The sequence below is a fragment of the Choloepus didactylus genome, chromosome X, assembly GCF_015220235.1.
Source record: "Choloepus didactylus isolate mChoDid1 chromosome X, mChoDid1.pri, whole genome shotgun sequence".
Classification (NCBI taxonomy): domain Eukaryota; kingdom Metazoa; phylum Chordata; class Mammalia; order Pilosa; family Megalonychidae; genus Choloepus; species Choloepus didactylus.
In genome coordinates, this window is record NC_051334.1 from 159,133,173 (window position 1) to 159,158,936 (window position 25,764).

At 36.4% G+C, this 25,764-nt stretch overlaps 1 protein-coding gene across 6 annotated transcripts in view; it reads right to left on the bottom strand.

Moving 5' to 3' along the window:
- Nucleotides 1-5,091: 5,091 nt before the first annotated feature.
- The window catches only part of SMARCA1 (SWI/SNF related, matrix associated, actin dependent regulator of chromatin, subfamily a, member 1), a 166,116-nt gene continuing 145,443 nt past the window's right edge, over nt 5,092-25,764 (bottom strand). For 3 of the 6 annotated variants that reach the window (XM_037821586.1, XM_037821582.1, XM_037821581.1), the window contains 2 exons: nt 6,679-6,789; nt 5,092-5,569 (listed from right to left, as the gene is read on the bottom strand). In XM_037821586.1, coding sequence (XP_037677514.1) covers nt 5,498-5,569; nt 6,679-6,789 — 183 coding nt within the window. In that variant the 3' untranslated portion in view covers nt 5,092-5,497. Of the gene's footprint in view, nt 5,639-6,647; nt 6,790-25,764 lie in introns of all 6 variants that reach the window. The other 3 variants (XM_037821585.1, XM_037821583.1, XM_037821584.1) reach the window with 2 other exon arrangements.

The following is a 25,764-nucleotide window of genomic DNA, read 5'->3' on the forward strand; positions in this document are numbered from 1 at the left end:
GGGGAACATAAGGGAGGGGTATAGGACTCCTGGCATTGGTGATGTTGTCTGTCTCTTTCATTCTACTTTAGGTTAACTCTATCCTTCCTTTTGTTGCTTTTTAGCGGTCATGTTTTATTTTTCTCTTTTTCTTTTTCTTTTGTCTCTCTACCTTCTTTGACTCTTCCTCCTTCTTTGTGGAAGAAATAGAGATGTCCTTATATAGATAGTAGTGATGGTGGTGAATACATAAATATATGACTACACAGGGAACCATTGATTGTTTACTTAGGACGGGAAGTATGGGGGGTGAACAAAACCATCTTTAACAAAAAATGGATTGATGAAGAAATCTTGAGGGCACTACACTGAGTGAAGTCAGACATATAAGGACAAATATTGCAGGGTCTCATTGATATGAACTAATTATAATATGTAAATTCAAGTTACCAGGATATAGAATGAGGTTAAAAAATGGGGAGTGGTTGCTTATTATGAGCAAAATGTTCCACTAGGTTGAACTTAAGTGCTTGGAAATGGACAGGGGTGACGGTAGCACGTTATTGTGAGAATAACTAACAGAGCTGAATGGTATGTGAATGTGGTGGAAAGGGGAAGCTTAGAGTCATGTATGCCACCAGAAGGAAAGTTGGAGGTTAAAAGATGGGATGTTTAAAACAGTGAATCTTGTGGTGGACAATCTCTGTGATTAACTGTACAAATATTAGAAATCTCTTTCATGAACTAGAACAAATGTATGGCACTATAACTAGAAGTTAATAATGGATATATAGGGGAAAATATATAGGTATATATTTTAACATTCTATCATCAATAGTAACAAATGTACTATACGAGTACTATGAGTCAATAATGGAGGGGGGTGGTTAGGGGTATGGAAGGATTGGAGTTTTCTTTTTATTTTGTCTTTATTTCTTTTCTGGAGTAATGCAAATGTTCTAAAAATTGGAAAAAAAAAAGTAATGGTGGTGATGTATGCACAGCTCTATGATGGTACCGTGGGCAAATGATTACGCACTTTGGATCTTTGGATAATTGTATGGTATGTGAACAATCTCAATAAAATTAAATTTAAAAAAAAATGCCTAAACAAAATATGGAATATACATACAATGGAATATTATTCAGCTGTAAAAAGGAATGAAATTCTGATACATGTGACAACATGGATGAACCTTGAAGACCACATTGAGCGAAATAAGCCAGACACAAAAGGACAAATGTTTATCTCCCTGATACTAAATAATTAGAATAAAGAAATTCATAGAGTCAGAAACTAGAATATAGATTACCAGGGGCCAGCATAGGGGTAGGGACTGGGAGTTAATGCTTAATTTGTACAGAATTTCTGTTTGGGTGATAGACATGTTTCAGTAATGGATGGTGGTGATGGTAGCACAACATTGTGAAGGTAATTATCACTATTGAAATATGTATTTGAATATGGTTAAAAGGAGAAATTTCAGGTTACTAGCATACAAATTTTTAAAAATCATAGGACTGTACAACACAAACCGTGAACTGTTTGTGAACTATGGACTATAGTCAATAGTACAATTATATAATATTCTTTCATCAATTGTAACAAAGGTACCACACTAATGCAAATTGTTATCAATGGGGGGAAGGCATATATGAGAACTCTGTAATTTCTGCATGATTTTTCTGTAAACCTAAAACTTCTCTAATAAAAAATTATTTTAAAGTTTTAATGTAAAAAATGAGGCAATATCCTGGACCTTACCAAACACTTGAGAATCTTTTAGCCTCTGCTTAGTAGTAATTCCCAATACTATAGCTATTGTTTCTATAAGTCTCATTGTTAATGGAGAGAAATCAGAACCCAGTACTTTGTATCAGTGTAGGATATCCTGATCCAGTCACACCACCCACTAATTGTCACACAGAAGAGTAGACTTAAAGGAATAGATTGATGAACTACTATCCAGCCATTACTCTCCTGAAACACCCTTCATCTTTTTTGAAATACCTAAGGGCTAAGAAAACCTTTTCACACAGGGTAAGCAGCTTAATAGGGTTCCCTCGGAAGCAGATTCTGAGACAAAGATACTAATGCAAGTAATTTAAGAATTTATCCCAGGAAACACCCATAGGGGAGTGAAATGATACAGGGAAAGGAAGGCAGTCAATAGAGTGTATTATCAAGTCAGCTACCACTGTGGGCATAAACAGGTAAACTGTGGGGAACCATAAATATGACATACTTCAGAGTTATCTTGCTCAAGGGGTAAGATAACTGGGGTATTTATAAACCAACATCCATCAGTTTTTGGCTGAGAGCTGCTCCCAAAGTGTTAATCCCCTAGTTCTTCCAGCCTATCATGTAAAGGGTAGAGAAGCCTTCCAATGCCTCTAAAAAAAAAAACCCTCAAAGAGATACTGGCAGTTTGAGATTAACTGGAGAATAATGAAATGGTAAGCCAGAGGGATACGGACATGACAGATAGCATCAGCTACAGTGTATCTGAACCACAGGAAAATTCGACTACTCATCGATTGGGGAGGGTAGCTTAGTCTAAATGAAAAAGCATGAGCTAAAATTTGAAATTTGATGGTAACTTGAGGATTTCAGGAATAAGGTTAGAACATCCTGAAAGAAAGCAATGGACAACAGCATTATCATGGGCTTTGAAACTGGCCCAGGAATCTGAGCTATTTGCCTTGGCTACTGCACCATAACAGGGGGATCAATAAACCACAGCATGGACCTTTGCCAGTAATTGTGAAAGAATAGCATTTTATTTTGGTGACAGTGGATAGTTTTGTCAGTTCAGTAGAGGCTTTCCCAACCAAACACCCTGCAGCTAATGTAGCTACAAATATTCTAGTTCATTAACTCTTCTGTTAAATGGGAGGTCTCAGACTATGGACAAATTTAGGAACATATTTCACAGAAGAATTGCATGGTCTGACAAGTATCCAAGTTTTCCATATAGCATAACACTCGTGGGTACAAAGCCAGGGACAAAGAACTTGCAACAAGGAGTGAGATACAAATGACTATGATGAAAATGAGGTGAATGAGCTCATCACCTTTTGTTTTGGTTCTAAGTAAATTAGGGCCTCCAGTATCCAATGGATCCGGATACATGCTTTATGAGGGACTTGGGGGAAAACCCTAGGGTTGTTAAGAAACTTATTCACCCCTTGTCTTCTTTAGATCACAGGGGACTTGAGTGGGAAAAAAACACTCAGGGTCTCTGTAGGTCTAATCACTTTCTTCCTTACATATGACTTATCTATTAACCCCTTTGGGTTAGTAGAGAGAGAACAAGAAGTAGAGAATGTTAGATTTCCATGAAAGGAGTTCAAAAACCCGAACTGCACCTGCCCCTGTCTTCCATCATTCCTCCTTAAGAAAAGAAATACTGAACTGATGGATCAGAGTTCAGTGCCATTACTGGGCTGTTTTCTAGTGCATGGGAGTTGGAGTATCAATAAGATTCTTGCAGGTATCATTTTCTCCAGCTCAGATGACAGTGTCATGTCAAGTCATTGGGGTGGAAAATTCCAAGATTGGATTGTGGGCTTAAGAGCTCTATATTGGGATTTGGAGCCAAAGACCCAGCTAGTGAAGTATTACTTTGCTTACCTTCACCTCTTTTGTGAACCTTACACTGAAGGCAGTTAAGCCAAGTTTGAACTTGGGTATCTCTGGGTTTTCTACTATCATCCAAACCCCTTATCTTAATAGCACCTCGATTTTACCCCAACCACACCAAGATACAAGAGTCTGAGTCCTAATGCTGGAAATAGTCAAAGAAGTCAAATCATTAAGAAAAATAAAATCTGGACAGTGAAGGAAGACTTAGAAGAGCCCAGCAGACAGTGGGTTGTCATTCTAGAAGATCTATTCCTATGTGGCAGAACCCATATCAGAATAATGAGGATGTGGAAGATGATGACTTTGGACTCAGGCTACCCAGGGTTTGCCAGTGGTACACTAGAGTCTGATAGGAAATGCAAAAGACCTTGGTAGGGGGAGGAGGCAACTCTAGTGTTATAAACCTTGTTTTGACAACTGACACCATTATCCTGCATTCACAGCTTTGCTTACGTGCTGTGCATTTCACACTAGATTCTGATCATTTTTCCTTGTTCCCTTTTAACATGACCTTGACTCTGATTAATCCCACACTAACAATTTTGTATGACAGACCCAGCTTGTTTCCTCTGACAGCCCCTGTGGCAGAAGCAGTAATGTAAAATATTCCATTTGTTCCCCTATATTTGCCAGGGTCCCTAGGACCACATGAATAGTTTTGGACAATTAAATATAAGTGGATGTGACATGTGTCACTTCTGGGCTGAAGGAGTTAAAAGCCTACATGAGATTCTCTGTCTCTTTCCCTTCCCTGCACTGCAGCTGGAAAAGGTGTCGCACATATCCCACAAGGTGCAGCTATAAAATGGCAAAGTCTCAGGAAGCCTGGAACTCTGAGTGACTGTACGCAGCAGATGCCCTCCCATCTCTACATCCTGCTAACTTGCATGGGATATGCAGTGTGAGAAATAACATTTTGGTGTGTAAAACCTCTGACACTTTGAGATTGCTTGTGCCCTGAGCATAATTGTATTCCTAACAAATACAGCCGCCTCCTTCTCCATGCATAGCACTACTTTCATTCTCTTAAATTTGTTGCTAATAGATCTACATGCTGTCTCCAGACTCCTCTGAACTGGTTATATGGGACAGAAGATCATGCACAAGTCAGCAAGCACAGCTTTAATGTTCTACCAAATACATAGTAGTGAGCAATGCAATTCAGTAAACACAACTATTTTCTACTGCACAAAAAACAGGAAATAATTAAATTTCTTATAGACATTTCTTTATTATATTTTCCCACTTGGATATTTTGAGAATAATTTAAATGTAAATGCATACTGACAGCAAGCACAGTATCAAATATTAGTTTTTTTTAATATTTTCCTTTTTTCACCATTTATTCCTTTAGGAAAAAAATATTTAGATGACCTCAAAGAAACAATTATTATGCTAATCACAGTATGCAGTAACACATACAAGCCCAAACTCAATAGGAAAGAAAGCAACAAAGAAGTGAAAAGTCTTTCTCCTCAAATCATTTTAATTCATTTTTCCACAACCATATAAATTTAAAGTATGAAACAACAATAATACAGCTATAGAATCTAGGTTTTCTTTCAAAGCAGCAGTATATAAAACATAGAAAAGCTAAAACCTCAGCACAAGCTTCAAAAGAACAAGGACTGAGAGGATTTTGATGAAGACATGAAATGCACAAAATACAGTACACAAAAATACTAGAATGCATAAAATATAAAGCTACACATTTCAGGTAGAAAGCACTGTAAAATATATAAAATATGCAAGAAATCAAAACCAAAGAAATTTTTCTTAAGAGTACCATGAATACACTGGAACTGGCAATTAGCATTTGAAGATGGGAACAAGAAAACAGCAGTTTCCCATTTAAAACTTTATTTCTAGGCTTTACGATTTCACCTTCTTGACATCCTTCTTTCCAGAGCTCTCAGTAGCTGACTCTGCTTTTCTTTTCTGTGACTAAAATGGAAACAGATTTAATGTTCTGCTCCAATATGCACATTTTTAAATGGCCCAACAATGTTAAATCTAGGATGTAAATGCATTAAAAAAAATTTTAACATGAATATTCACTTAAATGTTATACTCACAGTTAATGTTCTATAAAGCCCAACAAACTATATAACCCAATGTAAAATAGCCTTCAAAGATGTTTCTTTTTAAGAAAAGACATAAAATACCCATAAAAAATAGTCATTGAGTGTATACTTACACAGAAATGAACTCTTATCTTAAAGAACTACTTAATACTTAAAGTTCTCTGGACAAAATTTTATTTATGAGTGTATTATTTCTTAAAAACTCACAATCAATTTTAACATACCATATTTCATATATTCTATGATGCACACTTCTTTCACCTTTAAAACTCTAAATTCAGGATGTATCTTATAATTGATGACAAGTTATAGATACCTGGCAGCATTTTCTTCTTAGTGATACATAAAATAATGCTGTGTCTTACAATGGAAGGCATCTTAGATTTGATGAAATATGGTAGTTTATTTAACCACTCTCAAATGATATGATTAATTAAAGAGTATTTTAAATTGTAGTTATACAAGATATCCTGCCTGAATTAAAATCAATTTATCTTATCATTAAGCCGATTTAACTTATTACCAAATAAAGCTTTGCTGTTTGCTCGAAGTTCCCAGTTGCACTCTTGGTTCCACAAATTTCAGAAAATTTATTTGAGCAAATCAGAACTCCCAGTTTCAACCGCAGCCCACTCTGTCCCACTCCTACACCTCTCCTTACCACCACCCCCCCCACAATATCTCTAGTTTCAATTCAAAAGATTTTACTTGCACTATACTTCTGCTTAAATTCATGAGCAATTTTTAGATACTGGGCCCTGTCACTAGGGGGTTTCTAACCATATGCTCTACAAACAAACAGGAAATAAATGGTTGCGATATAATTCCTTTTCTGTCAAAAAAATTAGTATTTTATAAAACCAGTTTTCAAAATTATGTATCACTATGGCATTAAACATATTACAGGCATTTTAATTATGTAAAAAAATGGGATCTACCTAAAAGTTACGAAAATGCTGAAAATTTTACCATTGGCGTTTTAGTTGCCCGTTTCTTCTTTTCTGCTCTCTCTCTCTCCTCAATTTCCATATTTTCCTTCTCGATCAATGAAATCAGTGTATTACAGCGTCTCTGGAATTCCTAAACCAAATAATAAAAGGACTTTATTTCTGTAGCCCAATCATAATTTTTAAAAAGCAACAATTCCTTAATTGTATCATTTCTGTGATACAGAATTTCCAAAACTGGTATCTTCAGAAGAGTAATCATACAAGGTACTACAGATTCCACCAAAATTAAGGGATAAAGGGAAGGGATAAACATCATTCAATGAGTGAATGATTAAAGAATCTGTGGCACATCCATACCAGGAACTACGACTGAGTAATAAAAAGGAATGAACTACTGATACACACAACAACCTGGATGAACCTAGAGGGAATTAAACTGGGTGAAAAAAGGCAATCTCAAAAGGTTGCATACTATATGGGCATTCACATAACATTCTTGAAATGGCAAATTATAAAAATGAAAAACAGATGAGTAGTTGCCAGGGGTTAGGGAAGGGGGAAGGGGTTGTCACTATAAAGGGATAGCACAAGGGAGTCTTATGGTAGTGGTGGGTACACAAATTTACATGTGATAAAACTGCACTGCACTACACACACTCACACATGCACACAAATGGATGCATGTGTAACTGATGAAATCTGAATAAGCTCTATGGATTATACCAATGTCAATTCTCTGGTTGTGATAGTGTACCAGTTACACAAGATGTCACCATTGGGGAAAACTGGTGAAAGGTGTATGGGACCTTCCTGTACAGTTCTTTGCAACTTCCTGTGAATCTATAAATATTTCAAAATAAAAAATGAACAAAAGTCACATAACCAAAGAAAATAATAAAATAAGGGGTGTTTCCTATGGTCAAAATAAGTTTTGTAAGTACAAGGTTTATAACAGGTAAACAAACTTTTTTTACTACAGGGCTTCTTAGAGATTTTAAGTTCCTGATAAGCACTATAAATCTCTTGAAAGGAGGATATAGGATGCAGCAGTTTCCAAAGCTATTTAACCAACTGAACTCTCTTAAACGACATCTTGTTGGACCGGAGATCTGAGGAGAACACTTCAGGAAACACTTCTGTGCTATTAATTCAAGGCAAACAATATCTGAAAAGATTTGCTACTACCTCTATTTCACTGCCAGCAAATCAATGCATCCAAATTATAAACAGTTTTTATGAACGTATGGTGAGCAGTAAACATACGATTCATTAATATGAACTCATGTATTATTAACCTTGCACACATTGCAGTATTTTAAAAGGTAAATAATAGTTTAACATCAAGGGGTAAATTTTAAAAATTAATATATGATTCCTCTTCCACGTAAGCAAAAATGTCTGACAATACACAAAACAGCTAAAAATTCAAATGAAAATGTAGGTTTATTGGCAATTAAGAAGCAAACAAAAATATGTCAAAGTACAGAAATAGAAAACTCACAAAAACTAAAAATGCCCAAGCATTAAAAAAGTTTCACTCAAACTGATGATCAAAGAAATGCAAAATAAAGCAATGCCATCTTCAAAATCTTAGCAATAATATGTGCATGTATGTCTGTGTGTCCACTGTTGGCAATAAGATGGTGAAATGGGAACTCTCATTCATTGATGATGGAATGTCAAGGTTACCACCTTCCTAGAAAACAATTTGGAAATATCAGTGAGGCATCTTAAAGATATTCATACCCTTTGACCCAACAATTCCACTCACAGAAACTTAACTGTAAAGAAATAATACGAGACAAAAGAATGTTTAGTGCAGTATTATTTTTAACAGGGAAGTACTGAGAACTAATTAAATTTTTGGTAATTTGGAGAGAGGATGCACAGATATTTCTTATTGTATACATATGTGTACACAGAATAGCTGAAAGAATGCTGACTACAATGTTACTAGGGATTAACAGTAGCTATCTCTGACAGTACAACCTTTGTTAACTTTGATTTTCTTCTTTATATTAGTCTGAATTTTACACATTTTCTACAGTAAGCATATAGTTCTTGGGTAATCTGTAATGTTTTTAAGAAATGGCAAATGTTTTTAAAATACAGTTCTATCTTTCCAAACAAAAGCCAGAAAAATGGCATACAACAGTAAATGGTAAATGCAGAAATATTACCAAATGTCCAAGCATTTTCTATTCTCTTATTTCAAACCCAGAAAGAGGCAGAAAACCAAAGACAGAAAAAAATTACTCCTTAACAAATTATTGTTTACCTATTAAAAATAACCTTACAAAACACTGGTGCATTCAGGTTCCTTGTACATTCTCAGTTGCCCAAGGTTAAATAACCCAGGAAAAATAATATCAGAATTTTCCTTACCAAAACAATGGTAATATATTTAATATGCAGACCAAATACTCTTCATAGCTTTATTCAATAATACACATAGAAATTAAATAGCATGCTATTCAATTTATGTATGAGAGAAACTTGACTCTGATGAGATTTGATCCTTGGTTTCTAGGGAGACTAGATAGACTTTATGTAAAGCTGATTCTTCGGTCATTAAGCTATCCCCTCTGGCTATTACTATTCTCAATAAGTAGCAGTTGCCTGTGACTGCAGATATCTTTAGACACATTTTCATGGTTCATATGTGTGATTCAGGAAAAAGAAAACTAACACTTTTTAGAAAGTCTCATTTGCAGGGAAGTAGAACAGCTCAAAAGGATTATAAATAGTCTATATAAAGTTCTTGCTTTCATTCTTTTTAACTTGTTACTAACTACTCCAGAGAGAAAAATAACCTAACTCTCTAGAGGAAGTCACCAAGGAATGGGCAAGAATGGATGTTACCTTTTTAGCATAAAAAATGTCACCTTCTCTCTAAGGGTACCAACTCCATCTTTGATTCACATACTTGACTGCATAACTAAAGAGATGGTATCACGAACAGAACATTAACAAAAGCCAGAAATTACAAGGAGAAACATCAGATTACCAATAAAACAGTGATTCAATTTTTGAATAACTAAGTGACTATGAAATGACTATGATAAATTTCACGATGTCAAAAAACACTTTCATTTTATAATTTCTCCTTTTACACATCCCCCTAGATTCTTGTGCCTCTTTATTTTCCGATTTCCCTGGGGTTATAGGGAATGTTTTGTGGGGCCTCAAAAATGTTTCCATAATTCTGTACTCTAATTTTCTCTTTCTCTCACTATTCCCCACACTGGTCTTAGGAATGAAGTTGGAGAGAGAAAAACAGCACATAAGAGGAAGAAAAGAGATGCAAAACAATAAAGACACAGAAGAGAATAGGAAAACGACAAAGGGAAAACCGTTCTGCAGTGTTAATAACCTGTGCCAAAAGAAAAAGGGGATTCTGTGTTCAAATGTGTGGGACATGCTGGATTTTGGAAAGGTTAAACACATTTCTACCTAGCAGGACTTCTCAGAGCTTTTTGCATTCTAATGTGGATTGCAAATGTCACGAACAAGATTTGGTAACAGAATTTTCCAAATTTGTTTGAACACAGAACCCTATTTCTGCATATCATCTCTTTGCATATCCTGGAACAATGTTTTGTAGAAACCTATTTGGGAAATGCTGTGCAGGGGAACAGTGATGAATAAGGCTAAATTTGGATCAAAGTACAAAGAATCTAGGAACTAAGAACAAAGAGCTAAGAAATTCAGTTAACAAAAGGATCTCAACAATTTCCGAGCAGGATGAATGATGTAATAAGAGGCATATTTTGTGCTTGGAAATCTTTCCTTGGTACAGATTCTCACTAGTAGAAGTTCATAAAATTATAGACTCTCAGGATTATAAAGGACCTTAAAAAAATCATTCAAGTTGACTCTTGAAACCCTTCTACTAGGTCTATGCTAATTAGTTGTCCAGCCTGTCTGAATTCTTCCAATAACAGGGTATTCCCTACTCCCCTCTCTAAGCTATCTATTCCAAATTTGGACAACTCAGTTACAAATGTTCCTTATGCAGAGCTATAATTTGTTACCTGATAGTTTCCAACAATTGCTCTAGTTCTACCCTTTGGAGTCATAGAGAACAAGCTGGTTTCCTCTTCTGTACATTAGTCCTTCAAATATTTCAAGGCAGCATTCATGCCTCCATCACAACTACCACCATACCACCAAACATACAAAGAGAATTTTTTTCTGTTTCAGGATAGATATTCTCTCCCTTTTAACCCATCCTTCATTTATCACTTTTCTTAAAGGATGGTGTAATACTTATACCTACCCTTGGTTCACATATGCCTTTAAACCAGGGGTTGACAACTATTTTGGTAAAGGGCCAGATCATAAATATTTTCAGCTTTGTGGGCCACAGTCTCTGTCACAAACTATTCAGCTCTGCCATAGCAGCACAAAAGTAGCCATAGGCAATATGCAAATGAGTGTCTGTGCTCCCTTAAAATCTTACAGACACTAAAATTTGAATTTTGTCTAATTTTCACATCACAAAATATTATACTTTTGTTTTCTTTCAACTATTTAAAATGTAAAAATAATTCTTGGCTCACAGGCTATACAAAAATAAGAGACAGGCCGCAGTTTGCCAGCTCCCATTTTAAACTATAGACTTTTAGATTACCTTGAACAAATTTTCTGCCTTGATTTTTTCATAGCTTTCTAATGGTTTATGAATCTATTCAATGAAAAGTCATCCAAATTTCAACTTTTGAATTCTTGGATGTTGTTTTAGTTTCCTTGGCTGCTCAAGCAGATATCATGCAATGGTTTGGCTTAAACAATGGGAATTTATTAGCTCATGGTTTTGAGGCCAGGGAAAGTCCAAATCAAGGTGATACTTCCTTCCCAAAGACTGGCACTCTGGGGCTGACTGCCAGTGATCCTTGGTCCTGGGCTCCTCTGTCACATGGCAACGCACATGATAGCCTGCAGTGTGGCTTCTCCTTTCTCTTCCGGGTTTGGCTGACCTTCAGCTTTTTGCTTCCTGTGGCTTTCTCTCTGTCTGAATTTAATTCTGCTTATGAAGAACTCTATTAATATGATTAAGACCCATCCTGATTGGGTTGGGCTGCACCTTAACTGAAGTAATCTCATCAAAAGGTCCTACTTATAATGGATTCATATCCACAGGAATGGATTAAGTTTAAGTACATGTTTTTCTGGGATACATAGCTCCAGGCCACTGCAGTCCACACTCTGGACCCCTCAAAACACATGTTCTTTCAACATGCAAAATACATTAATTCTATCACAATATCCCAAAAGCCTTAAATAATTTCAGAAACAATGCTTAGTACCAAGTATCGGTTATAGTGTGGTCTGTCCTGGGGCACAATTCCCCTCTGTCAGTGGACCCATGAAACCTGGAGAACAAGTTATCTGCTTCCAAAATAAAATGGAGGGACAGACATAGGATAGATATTCCCATTCCAGAAGGGATAAATTGGAAGAAAAACAGGGACCAAGGGTACCAAACAATTCTGAAACCTAGCAGGGTAAACTCCACTATATTTCTATGTGTGAGAGCCATCTATGGATCAATGTTTTGTCTTCTGGTCCTGACAGAGCAGCAGCCCCATGCCTTCCAAGTGCATGTGCAGTGGCCATGCTCTCCCTGAACACTGGGGTGAAGACTTCTCCCTCTCTGAGCATTGGGGTGGTGGCCAGGCTCTCAGTGAATGCTTGGACACAGGTCCCACCACCTCCAAATATTGGGGTGGCAGTACTTTCCCTGAACAATAGGGCACAAGGCCCGTCCCATCTAAGTGCAGGGGCAGACCTGCCCTTTCCACACACATGGGTGGGCCCACTCTCTTGGCCCAAGGAGATCTCTTCAGTTCAGACCTCAATTTCCATGGTCATCTTCCTTCAATTTGTCCCTTCTCTGACCCTTTCAGTCCAGGCTGGCAGTGGATCTGCTCATATAAAGTTCTCAAAAAACTTGTCAGCTTTGCATGCAGTTCACAGGGGTCCAAGCCATCAGACAATAGAACCTTCATTAGATCCTTCCTGCTTAACTGCATTTCCAATCCATCCTGACTTCCACTGAAATGGCTGACTAGTTCCATGTTCAGTTAAACCCTTACATGGAGGCCTATGCTCCAGGAAATCCTTTCCAGAAGCTCAGAGAGGTCCCTATAGAGCTGCTTCTGGCTCTAGTCTCAGAGCACACTATCTGGATAGTTTCAGAATTTTAGAAACCATCAACTTCTGGTTTCTTTGTGCCCAGGAGTAGAGTTCTCAGCTTATCCCTTTCCTCTCACATTTCACTATAAGCTGCAAGGAGAAACCAGGCTGCACCTTCCACACTTAGCTTGGAAACCTCCTCAGCTAAATATCCAAGTTCATCACTTTCAAATTCTGCCTTCCACCTGACATCAAAACTCAATTTAACCAGCTTGTCTGCCACTTTAAAAAACAAGGGTCACCTTTCTTCCAGTCTCCAATAACACATCCATCATTTCCTACTAAGGCCTCACTGGAAGTACCTTTAGAATCCATATTTCTACCAACAGTCTCTTCAAAGCAATAAAGGCCTTTTCTAGCAAACACCTCATAACTCTTTCAACCCCTACCCATTACCTAATCCCAAAATTGTTTCCACATTTTTCAGTATTTGCAATAGCAGCATAACACTCTCCTGATACCAAAATCCATTTTCGTTTCCTTGGCTGCTCAAGCAAATACCATGTGTTCTAGTTTGCTAATGCTGCCAGAATGCAAAACACCAGAGATGGATTGGCTTTTATAAAAAGGGGTTTATTTGGTTACACAGTTACAGTCTTAAGGCCATAAAGTGTCCAAGGTAACACATCAGCAATCAGGTACCTTCACTGGAGGATGGCCAATGGTGTCCAGAAAACCTCTGTTAGCTGGGAAAGCACATGGCTGGCGTCTGCTCCAGAGTTCTGGGTTCAAAATGGCTTTCTCCCAGGATGTTCCTTTCTAGGCTGCAGTTCCTCAAAAATGACATTCTTAGTTGCACTTGGGGTATTTGTCCTCTCTTAGCTTCTCTGGAGCAAGAGTCTGCTTTCAACGGCCATCTTCAAACTCTCTCTCATCTGCAGCTCCTGTGCTTTCTTTAAGGTGTCCCTCTTGGCTGTAGCAGCTTGCTCCTTCTGTCTGATCTTATATAGTGCTCCAGTAATTCAATTCAGACCCACCCTGAATGGGCGGGCCAACATCTCCATGGAAATCATCCAATCAGAGTCATCACCCACAGTTGGGTGGGGTGCAAAGAATTACAATCCAATCAACACCGATAGGTCTGCCCACACAAGATTACATCAAAGATAATGGCATTTGGGGGGACATAATACATTCAAACTGGCACACCATGCAATAGGTTAACTGAAACAATGGGAATTTATTATCTCATAGTTTTGTGGCTAAAAAAAGTCCAAATCAACTCCATAAAAAGGCAATACTTTCTTCCCAAAGACTGGCATTCTGGGACTGGCTGCCAGTGATCCTTGGTCCTGGGCTCCTCTGTCACATGAATATGCACACAGCAGTCTCTTCTGGCCTTTCCTTTCTCTTCCACGTTCAATTAACCTTCAGCTTTTTGCTTCCCATGGCTTTTTCTCTATCTGTCTGAATTCTATCTGCTTAAAGGACTGCAGTAATAGGATTAAGATCCATCCTGATTGTGTTGGGCTCCACCTTAACTGAAGTAACCTCATCAAAAGGTCCTACTTACAACAGGTTCACACCCACAGGAATGTGTTAAGTTTAAGAACATGTTTTTCTGGAGTACATAGCTCCAAACCGCCATAGATGTGTATATCTACCTTTAATACATGCTGTAATGTTTACAGTGAGTGGTGCTGCTCCTTAAGAGTGTGGTGAATATCAATCAGGCTGGGCACTAAGGTCAAATATCCTTTGACTCAATACTCAGCTTCAAAGCACCAATTCAAAAGGCACAGAAAGCATCAGTAGACTTGAAGTGACTTATTGAAAGAGATTAAAGCAGCTCCACATTACATTGCCTAAATACTAAAATCCTAGACACTAAACCCACCTAAGTCTGAATGACAGAAGGTTGGTGCCAGATATGATCAAAAGTCAAAAGCAGAAACAAGGGCAAAAAAAATGCACTCCACATCTGTGCATCTGAATTTGGAGGTAAAATTCTATAAAGTCAGAATTTTCTTATACAGTTCTTTAGCAAAACAAAATGGGTATTTTTTTTCCTCCTTTGCTCTTTTATACACATTCTATACTGTACCTCCAGAAATATATCTTTTTCATCCATACCTTCAGAACTGTACATTCTATGGTATATATCCCAGGTTTCTAGTCAATCTAAAACCTCTATTATACTAACAAAAAAGGCAGTGTCATTCTATACCAGAATCTCAGGGCCCAAGCATACTGGTAGTTAAGAGGGAGTTAATATTCAAATAAAATTAGCATACATTTCTCAAACAAATATCAAACACTATGATGCTTTTACTTAACTGCTGCTGCTTAAATATTGTTATTTATAAAATATTATGTTACTTCCTCACAAGATAACATTTAAGTATAAATATACCTAAAACTGACTCCTGTTAGTGCATTTATGGTATTTCAGATTGTCAGAACAGTTAAGGGTCTTTAAATCAGACACAAGACCTGTATACACATGAAATTTACAACAGGATATTCAAACTTAATGAATAAATAAAAGCTTCAGGGATTACAGCTAAATAAAATCTATCATTAGAAAAAGGTAGATTGAAAAATAAGAAAAGAAATGAAATGAACTAAGACCTGTTGGTACAGTTCTTAACATTCTATCCAAATCTGCTACAACTGTAAGAGTCTATGGGATATACACAAACTGAAGTACAAAAGTTCATGCTCACTTACTCACCGAATGCCTACTGTGTGTCAGGCACTATGTTGGTCACTTTAGATATAACCAATTGCATTTGAAAGTTAAGAGAGCAGTAGTAAAAATGACTCTGGGGCAGATGGTGACATAAATTAGCCCAGGAATGAAAAGAAAATGAGGAACAGAGTTAAAAGATAGAGATATAAATTCGGGAATTGTCAGCCTAGTTGATAATTGAGGTAGACACTTGCCCACTTCTACCAGAACACTATTTCTAAAATGTAAATCTGATAATGTCACTCCACTGTTGAAATCTTTCAATCACTTCCTACTTCCTATAGACTAATGACCAAAGTCTTTAATACAGCTTGCAAGGCCCCTCATAATTTGGCCGCCAGCTATCTTTCCAGCGTCATTTTCTAGTATTTCCCTACTCATACTTGACCATACTAACCTACTTGCAGTTTCTGAATATGCTGTGCTTGTTTATTACCTTTGCATTTGCTGTTTGCACAAAGTGGAATGCAGTCCCATGACCAACTCCTAGTATTTCAAGACTCGGTTCCAAGGAGGACCCCTTCTGTGAAGCCATTCCTCTGACCTCATTCTCAAGGCAAAGTAAAGCACTACTTCTTCTGCACTTACCTGTGTTATAGGACCTTTTCAAAATTAAGGCTGAAAAGAGACGTTTTAGTCTTTCAAGTGCATGAAGAAGCAACATATCCCTATGAGCATAAATATATTTGGTTTCTAATATTTTAATTCTATAGTTGAGAAGAATCTATCAATACATTTCATATTTACCAATTTTACCAATAATGTATTAATTCATATTTCTCACATTTCATTAAGAAATTATCAATATTAGCTATTATCATACAATTTAGTTTTAACAGATATAAAATAAAAAATCATGAGTAGCCTTTCTTTAGGAACTTTCTTAGACTATGCTGCATAAGCAACAAATCAAAGTGCTACTGTGGCTGTCAAACAAGCTTTAAATTTTTGAATTTGGCTTTCATTTTTCTAAAGTGTCTATTAATAAGATCCTTCTCTGGGCAGATAATTTATAAAACACCCTGTGATGAACTAATAATCTAATTAGCATTTATTATCCACTGATAAACCTATAAAAAGGGAAGCAAATTAATAAGAAGCTTCACCAACACTTTCTAAAAGGTATTTATTTCCTCCTATAATTTTAGTGGGAAATGTCATTTTCTTAATTTTAAATAAGAAATATTTTTTATTAATAATAAAGTTGTGATATGAAAACAAACAGTAATAGCATAATACATTGTATACAACAGTGTGTGAGTCTCTCTTTGAATGAAATTCTATCAGAAAAATTCATTTAAGTTACTACAAAAGAAAGGGTAATGTAATGACTTATTATTACAGTTTAACTCCACTGTACACGGCCACAGGCAATGCACACACAACTTGTTGAGCTGGCTAGGAGAGACAAGAAAAAAGTTCCCCAGAGGTTGAGAGGTAAGGATGTTCTTTTAAAAAAATTAAAATTAAGACTCAAAGCAACACTGAAAAGGAACAGGGGGTAATTGGCAATTGATATGCAATAAATGGCTATATCAAGAAATGTTCTTTATTTCAGAATTAAATTCTGCCTTTTCTCCTTTAAGTACTCAGAGGGACCTAAGAAGTCCAAGTAACTACTGACTGAACTTTGGGTACTTTCCACATGTTCTTTCTGGTAAACTGACTAATGGGCTGGGTCTTATGGCTCTCTCAGAGTCTTCTCAGGTTTCCTAGTCATGTTAGTCCTGTCACTAAATGAGTAGAGAATGGCAAGAAAATTAATGGGCTAATTTGGTAAAGAGATTGACAAGTGTTATATAAAGGTACTATATAAATGCAGAGTAGTATCATTTCCTCCTATAGTCATTTGGTAAAGATGCTTTTAATTCTGATAGTTCCTGAATACTCTAATACTAAGATCCCATTATAAGATATTTTTCTTAGAGGGGAAATAGTATGGCCATTCATATGCTCTAAATTTTAAAATCTAACAATTGATCATATCCTTCCCACTTGTTTATGCAGTTCAACACAAATTGATTACTTACTTAAACACCACAAAAGTTCTGGAGAAAGAAAACATAATCTTTTAGCACAGAAATGGAATTAAAACTAATTTTCTTTTGTATAGCCAGCATTTTTAAATGGAAAAGAACCTCAACCTTTCGCTGAAGGCTTTTTTCTAAGTGAGGCAGAAGTGGAGGGTCATGCCTTTAAGCACTTTAAGACTGTTAGTTAAGTCAGAAGCTGTGAATTTCATACTTTGAGATCTCTGAATAAAATATAACCACTAAGGTTTCATGAGGTTTTTTTTGGCTATGAAGTATTTCACACTATTGATTGGTGTCTCCGGTAAAGAAAATGAAGTCTCTTTGTGCACGATTATGTTTTTATAAGATAGCTTCTTTAGTAAGTTAAGCTTAAGTTTAATCATCAGTAAGATTTTAATTGGGACACAGTGACACACTCAAATAATGAGTCAAATTATATCCACTGCAAAGAATCAAGGTATTTTGGTGATCAGTCTCCAAGGTTTCATTTTTATAAATATAGTGATCTGGATAATGTATTACCGGCAAAACCAATTCTGTGGAAAGTCTAAAAATCAATGAAAACCTTTGCAGAGATCACTTGTATCTACAGCCAATGGGGAAAAAGTAATTCAGTGTATTACATGCAATAAATCAGCCAGCAGAGGTCCAAAACATTTAGTAAATAAAACCCAGGGGGAAAAATGATGCTTTTTCTTTGTTTAAGTAGAGGAGATATACTATTGTCTACTAATAAAAATTATCATTTATTTAGTGATTACTATTCTATGCATCTTTCTCAAGTTAACTAATTTAATTTCACAACAAACCAAGAGGAGGATACTATTTTCATCCCCTTTGTAAAGATGAGAAAACTTAAGAACAAGGAGCTAGTCAGTTTCAGATGAAACTGACTAGCTCCTTGTTCTTAAGGATCTGGGCTCTCCCTCCTAGTAGCAAAATAGCAGCAAGGGTTTCAGGTTTCACATCCTCTTACCACACCATCCAGGGAAAAAGAAAATCTCTTCCTGAATTCAGTCTAATTTGCCTGATTTGCTCTCATGCTCTTCTTCTCCTGTGGACAGGGAGGCTGGAATAAGCTGATTAGACTACCATAAACATAGCTCACCCCTGGCTGTGCAAGTGGAGTTGACCCTCCACCAAAACCTCCTGGATGAGAATGGGAGAGAAGTGAATTCCCCTAAGATGGTAGGAGAAAGAAGGATAGTGGATGCTTTGGAAGCCACCATCAAATGTCTACTACTGTACTCATCAACCAGAAGAGAAACAGAAACTTTTTCTAATAGTATAAACATAATCATATTCCAGATGGATGCACTATTTGTCCTGGAATAATTTGTCCTCCATGCTGTTACTTTTTAAAGGAAAGTCAAGTTTTTATTCTATCCCCTTTTCCTTGGAATCAGTTTCTCCCAGAGCTACAAGAGGTCTGCAGGACATGTTAGGCAGTTTCTAAATTCTACTACTTGGGAAAGTATGTGATAATTTTTATATCATAAAACAAACTTTTTGTGCAGAAGTAAGACTATCATATATTTTGCAATTAGAGGAAAGCTAAGGTTTCAAATAATCTTCAGATTTTCTACCAAAAAACTTATATACACTTTATTTCTAAGATGGGATTTTTCAATGAAGCAAATTGGGTTTTTTTTTGTCGTCGTTTTGAAGAAAATTGTATTTCAGAAATCATAACTGCTTTTTTCAAGGGAGAAGTTTCTTCTTAGATTGCGAATGTGATTCCCTACACAGGAAAATTATTTAAAATGAGGGTGGAGAGAGAGTATGTAGGAAAATTAAAAATGCATTTCTTCAATTCCCTAGTTATCGATAATGATCATGAAATGCTAATATTCCAAAAAATGGTTGAAATATTTGCATATTTAAAAATATATTCCTTATGCTCTAAATACAGAAATATATGCAAAAAATTATCCATAAACTAGGAAAGAAATGAGAAGTTAATATGATAGAACAATTAACAAACAAAAATACTTTAAATTAAAATAGTTAAATGTGAAATAAACTATTATGTATTTTTAAAGATTCTTTAAAAGTCATAAATTCCACTTTCCAGAGGTAATTAAGAATGGAAGTGTCTTCATTTTCAACAGACAAAATTAAGGTTTCAATTTGCAATTACATATATGGTTAATATCTCCTCTTTGGAAAACATAACATTAGAGATTTAAATCTCTTGGTAAAGAATGACTACAGCAGGAAATGTTCTATAGAAAGAAGATGCAGGAAAAACATTCTTTACAAAGGAGTTCAGAGACACCTAGTGGTTGTTAATAATATACTGGCTTTTTTCTTGGAAAAATGAAATAAGAAGGTTATGTACTTCTCCAGTCATATTCATATTACAAATAGTATGGAATTTTTCTTGTAGTTTTCCAGCAACTGAAAACAGCATTAAACTCTCAACCTTTTAAAAAAATTAGTAAAATATCACTGAAATTCAAAATGCAATCAACATTCCATCACATAAAAGGGCACGTATGATCTAAAACATGATTCACCAACATATGCAAGTAGGCATGTTTTTTACAAGCTATTGGTACTGCTCTAAGTTACATCATTACGTGCATAAGACCCCAAATGGTTAAAACTTTTAAATGCATGGTTCTTGAGAGTTCTCTGCTAAACAATGTTAAAGATGCACTGAGCTATAAGGCACCTTAAAAGGCCAACAAACTCATTACCAAGGCCGTCAGGCAGTCAAAATAGAATTTCGTTTTCAAAGGCCAATAGAAAACCTATTCTACATTGTTCTTCAATGATCTATTTCAATGATACAAAGAACCCTGTCAAACAACTCTTCCCTACATCTAGCCCCAGTCCTTCATGCTGCAGATTAACTTCATTTTCTTTTTTATTCCTTTCTCAATTCTTCCTACTCTATCTTCCTAACATATACACATCTTCATGTTCTTTTGTACAAGTATAGCACTTTACATTTATCACTAGTAAATGTCATGTTGCTGGATTCAACTGACCAATCATTCCAACTGCTGTGGTTCCTACCTGATGCCAGCTTGATACAAAGTATTTGCTAGCTCTCGCAGTATTATTTAATACACAAACATGATGGGCACATTCTAATGATATAACCCATGAACACTCTGAATTTGCGTTAAAGTTTTAACAAATCTCTGACCTTCTAAAGCATCTGCCAAAATTACTGTCTTCAATACGACATATCAGACTTGACTTTTCTTTTTATTCAACTTGAAATGAAATATAAAATGAGTCAAACAAAATATTAAATATTGTTTCACATCCCTATGAAATTCTGACTAAAAATATTTTTAATAAATAGCAACTATTTAAGAAAATGTACACTATTTTATGACCACCCACAAAATCATTGTTTTGTCAGTTTTTGATTACTTTTAATTTTTAGACTGTATAAATATATTTTTGTCTTCATTACCTTTGCTGACAAAAGACTGGCCCTGTCAAAGTTAAAAATGTGTTGAATTTGTTTCAGTATCATGAAAACCACTGCTATGCAGCAGTAGAATTTAATAGGAACACAGTTCATAACTAGAAAATAATAAAGTAAAATGCACAAAACTAAAATAAAATATTTCTCTACTTAATTATTCTGTCTCATAATATTCTTACACAGACTCAACTTAGGTAACAATTAGCTTCTTATGAAAATAAATTCTTAAGTTATTTACACAGTCTCAAGTATCACCTGTATAATTACAAACAGGAAAGTGTAACTTTAAGGTGGAGAGCTCTGGTGGTCACCATTTTAACCAAGTGATCAAACTCATCATCACCAAGTGTCACAACCTGACAAAATATGCCCCTGATGTGATAAGTACACATCGACTTCTGGGAAGATGGTGGAGTAGGTGAGGTGGAACGGGCTTCTCTTCTGAGAAAGTAACTAGAAAGGGTCCAGAAGACACCAGAGACCGTGGTTTGGGGTATGACTGGCCATAGAGGGCCCCCCACAGTACATGGAGGGGACACCAACAAGAACATAAGACAGATTATGACTGGAGGGATACAGTGAGTGTTTTCCCATTGGAACACCTCCCGCCCAGCAGCAAAACCACCACTGGGCAAGGGAGTGAGCAGCAGCTCTCCACTTCCATGTACCTACCTTGAGAGTTTGATGGGGGGGGGGTGATCCTCTACAGTCAGAGAGTGGGGAGCTCCTATGAGGGAACCCAGAGGACAACGTTTGCTCTCACTCCCATGGAAGTCTGGAGGGGTGCAACAGCATGAAGCAGGGAAGGGAGAGGTGCCATATTGGTAAAGAGGAGCCCCTCCCACACCCCAGAGACTCATGGGCACACGGCAGGCAGGGAGTGGACAGGTGGGGCCCGTGTTCATCTGCAGGGTGCCCTTGATCAAATTCCCTGCCTGCCTTCTCAAGGCCCACATGGCACCCACAGGACATGCATTCCCCAGTGCAAACAAAAAATGTGTGCACTCATTGGTGCCCCACTGGGTTTGGACTATGCCAACTGCACAGACGAAATTTGGGGAAGGCCGACTTCAGAGTGACACCTGCTGTTAAGTTAGTGAAACTGTACTCCAGAAAGCTGTACCTCAAGTGCACCATCTGCTGGTAGGATTGAGAAACTGTACTCCAGAAAACCAAATTATATATAAATCCTAAAATAATCCTGCAATTCCAAAAATAACCCTGTAAAAACAAGCAAATGCCCCAAAGCCAACAGAAAACTACAAAGCAGTTGAAGGATCTAGAAGATATGGACAAGCCAAACGAACAAATTAAAAATCCCCAAGAGACACAAAATTTGGAGAAATTAAATAAACAAGTAAAAACAAATCTCCAAAACAACTTCAATGAGATGGCTAAAGACATAAAGAAAATCAAGAAGACTACAAGAGCATAAAGAAGAATTTGGAAGAGTAAATAAAAAAATAGCAGACCATATGGAAATAAAAGACACCGTGGCTCAAATCAAAAATATACCAGAGAGGATCCAAAATCGCGGATTAGGAGAGACAGAGCAAAATACTTCTCCATGAAAAACACTAGATAAAAGACAGAAAGTGCTCCAGGATACCAGTTCCAGCATTGCACCAGCTGGACAAGGTCCACTAAATACACAGGGACTGTACACGTGAAACTGAGAGTCTGCATTCAGAAACAAGGCACACCCCCCACCTTCAGGGCTGGCTGAAACAACTACACAAGGAAATTTGGTGCACTGATTGGACCCCCACAAGATTTCGGAACCCCACTTGCCATATAGATGAAGTTAGGGAGAACCGGCATGAGGATAATAGTTGGCTCAGGGGTGCCATCTACTGGTAAATCAGGGAAAGTTCACTCAAACAAGCTGTAGCCCTGACAACTTACAGGTAATTGTTAAAAAATTGTTAAAAGAAGCCTGGATATCCTAAAAGAACCCTATCAAGTTAAGCAAATGCCAAGAGGCAAAAAACAACAGAAAATTTTAAAGCATATGAAGAAACCACAAGATATGGATAACTCAAACCCAAACACCCAAATCAGAAAATTAGAGGAGACACAGTACTTGGAGCAAGTAATAAAAGAAGTAATCATAAACAACAACATCATTGCACAGGATATAAAAGACATGAAGAAGACCCTAGAAGAGCATAAGGAAGAATTTGCAAGAGTAAATACAAAAACAGATGATCTTATAGAAATAAAAGAAACTGTTGACCACATTAAAAAGATTCTGGATACCCACAGTACAAGATTATAGGAAGCTGAGGAAAGAATCAGTGAACTGGAAGAGTGCAGAATGGAAAGTGAAAGTACAAAAGAAAGAATAGAAAAAAAAATCAAAAAACTCGAAACGGATCTCAGGGATATGAAGGACAACATAAAGCACACAAATATAAGAATCATTGGTGTACCAGAATGGGAAGAGAAGGGTAAAGGACTAGGAAAAGTATTCAAAAAAATTTGGGGGGAAAACTTCCCAACCCTTCTAAACAACATAAATACACAAATCATAGATACCCAACGAACTCCAAACAGAAAAAATCCAAATAAACCCACTCCAAGCCATATTCTGATCAGACTGGCAAATGCTGAAGAGAAAGAGCAAGTCCTGAAAGCAGATAGAGAGAAGCAATTCACCACATACAAGGAAAACAACATAAGACTAAGCAGTGACTACTCAACAGCCACCATGGAGGTGATAAGGCAGTGGTACGACATATTTAAAATTCTGAAAGAGAAAAATTGTGAACCAAGAATTCTTTATCCAGCAAAGTTCGTCTTCAAATTTGAGGGAGACCTTAAAATCTTCACAGACAAACAAATGCTGAGAGAATTTACCAACAAGAGATCTGCCGTACTTGAGATACTAAAGGAGCCCTACCAGCAGAGAAACAAAGAAAGGAGAGAGAGGTATGGAGTAGGATCCAGAACTAAAGAGATTTAATAAGGGTACACTAAAGGAAATAAAGAGAGAGGTGGAAAAATATATCTGACAAACAAAACTCAAAGAATAGGATGGCTGATTTAAGAAATGCCTTCACAGTAATAACACTGAATGTGAATGGATTAAACTCCCCAATTAAAAGATATAGATTGGCAGAATGGATTAAAAAATATGAACCATCAATAGGTTGCTTACAAGAGTCTCATGTTAGATACAGGGACACAAAGAAATTGAAAGTGAAAAGATGGAAAGAATATTCCATGGAAGCTACAGCCAAAAGAAAGCAGGAGTAGCAATATTAATCTGAGATAAAATAGACTTTAAATGCAAGGATGTTATGAGACACAAAGAAGGCCACTACATACTAATAAAACAGACAATTCAACAAGAAGAAATAACAATCATAAATGTTTATGCACCCAATCATGGTGCCACAAAATACATGTGACAAACAATGGGAAAACTAAAGGAAGCAATGTGGGAGACTTCAACACATTACTCTCTCCTATAGACAGATCAACCAGACAGAAGACCAATAAGGAAGTTGAAAACCTAAAAAATCTGATAAATGAATTGGATTTAACAGACATATATAGAACATGACACCCAAATCACCAGGATACACATTCTTCTCTAGTGCATATGGAACTTTCTCCAGAATAGATCATATGCTGGGACATAAAAAAAGCCTCAATAAATTTAAAAAGATTGAAATTATTAAAAGAACATCATCTGATCACAATGGAATACAAGTAGAAGACAATAACCACCAGAGTCTTAGAAAATTCACAAATATATGGAGGTTAAACAACATACCCCTAAACAATCAGTGGGTTAAAGAAGAAATAGCAAGAGAAATTGCTAAATATATAGAGACGAATGAAAATGAGAACACAACACATCAAAACTTATGGGAGGCAGCAAACGTGGTACTGGGGGAAACTGATAGCTCCAAATGCATACATTAAAAAGGAAGAAAGGCCTAAAATTAAAGAACCAATGGAACAATTGAAGAAGCTATAAAATGAACAGAAAGACAATCCTAAACCAAGTAGAAGAAAAGAAATAACAAGAAATAAAGCAGAAATAAATGACATAGAGGACAAAAAAAAAAAACAATAGAGAATAAATAACACCAAAAGCTGGTTCTTTGAGAAGATCAACAAGTTTGAAAAGCCCCTAGCTAGACTGACAAAATCAAAAAGAGAGAAGACCCAAATAAACAAAATAATAAATGACAGAGGTGACATTACTGTGGATCCTCAAGAAATATAAAAAAATTATGAGGATACTATGAAAAACTGTATGCCATAAACTAGATAATGTAGATGAAATGGACAAATTCCTGGAAACACATGAAAAACCAAGACTGACCAGAGAAGAAATAGAAGATCTCAACCAACAAATCACAAGCAAAGAGATCCAATCAGTCATACAAAAGTTCCCACAAATAAATGCCCAGGACCAGATGGCTTCACAGGGGAATTCTACCAAACTTTACAAAAAGAACTGACACCAATCTTATTTAAAATCTTTCAAAATATTGAAGAAAATGGAACACTATACCTAACTCATTATATGAAGCTAACATCACTCTAATACCAAAGCCAGGTAAAGATGCTGTAAGAAAGGAAAACGACAGCCCAATCTCCCTAATGACTATAGATGCAAAAATTCTCAACAAAATACTGGCAAACTGAATCCAAAAACACATTAAAAAATCATACACCATGACCAAATGGGGTTCATTCCAGGCATGCAAAAATGGT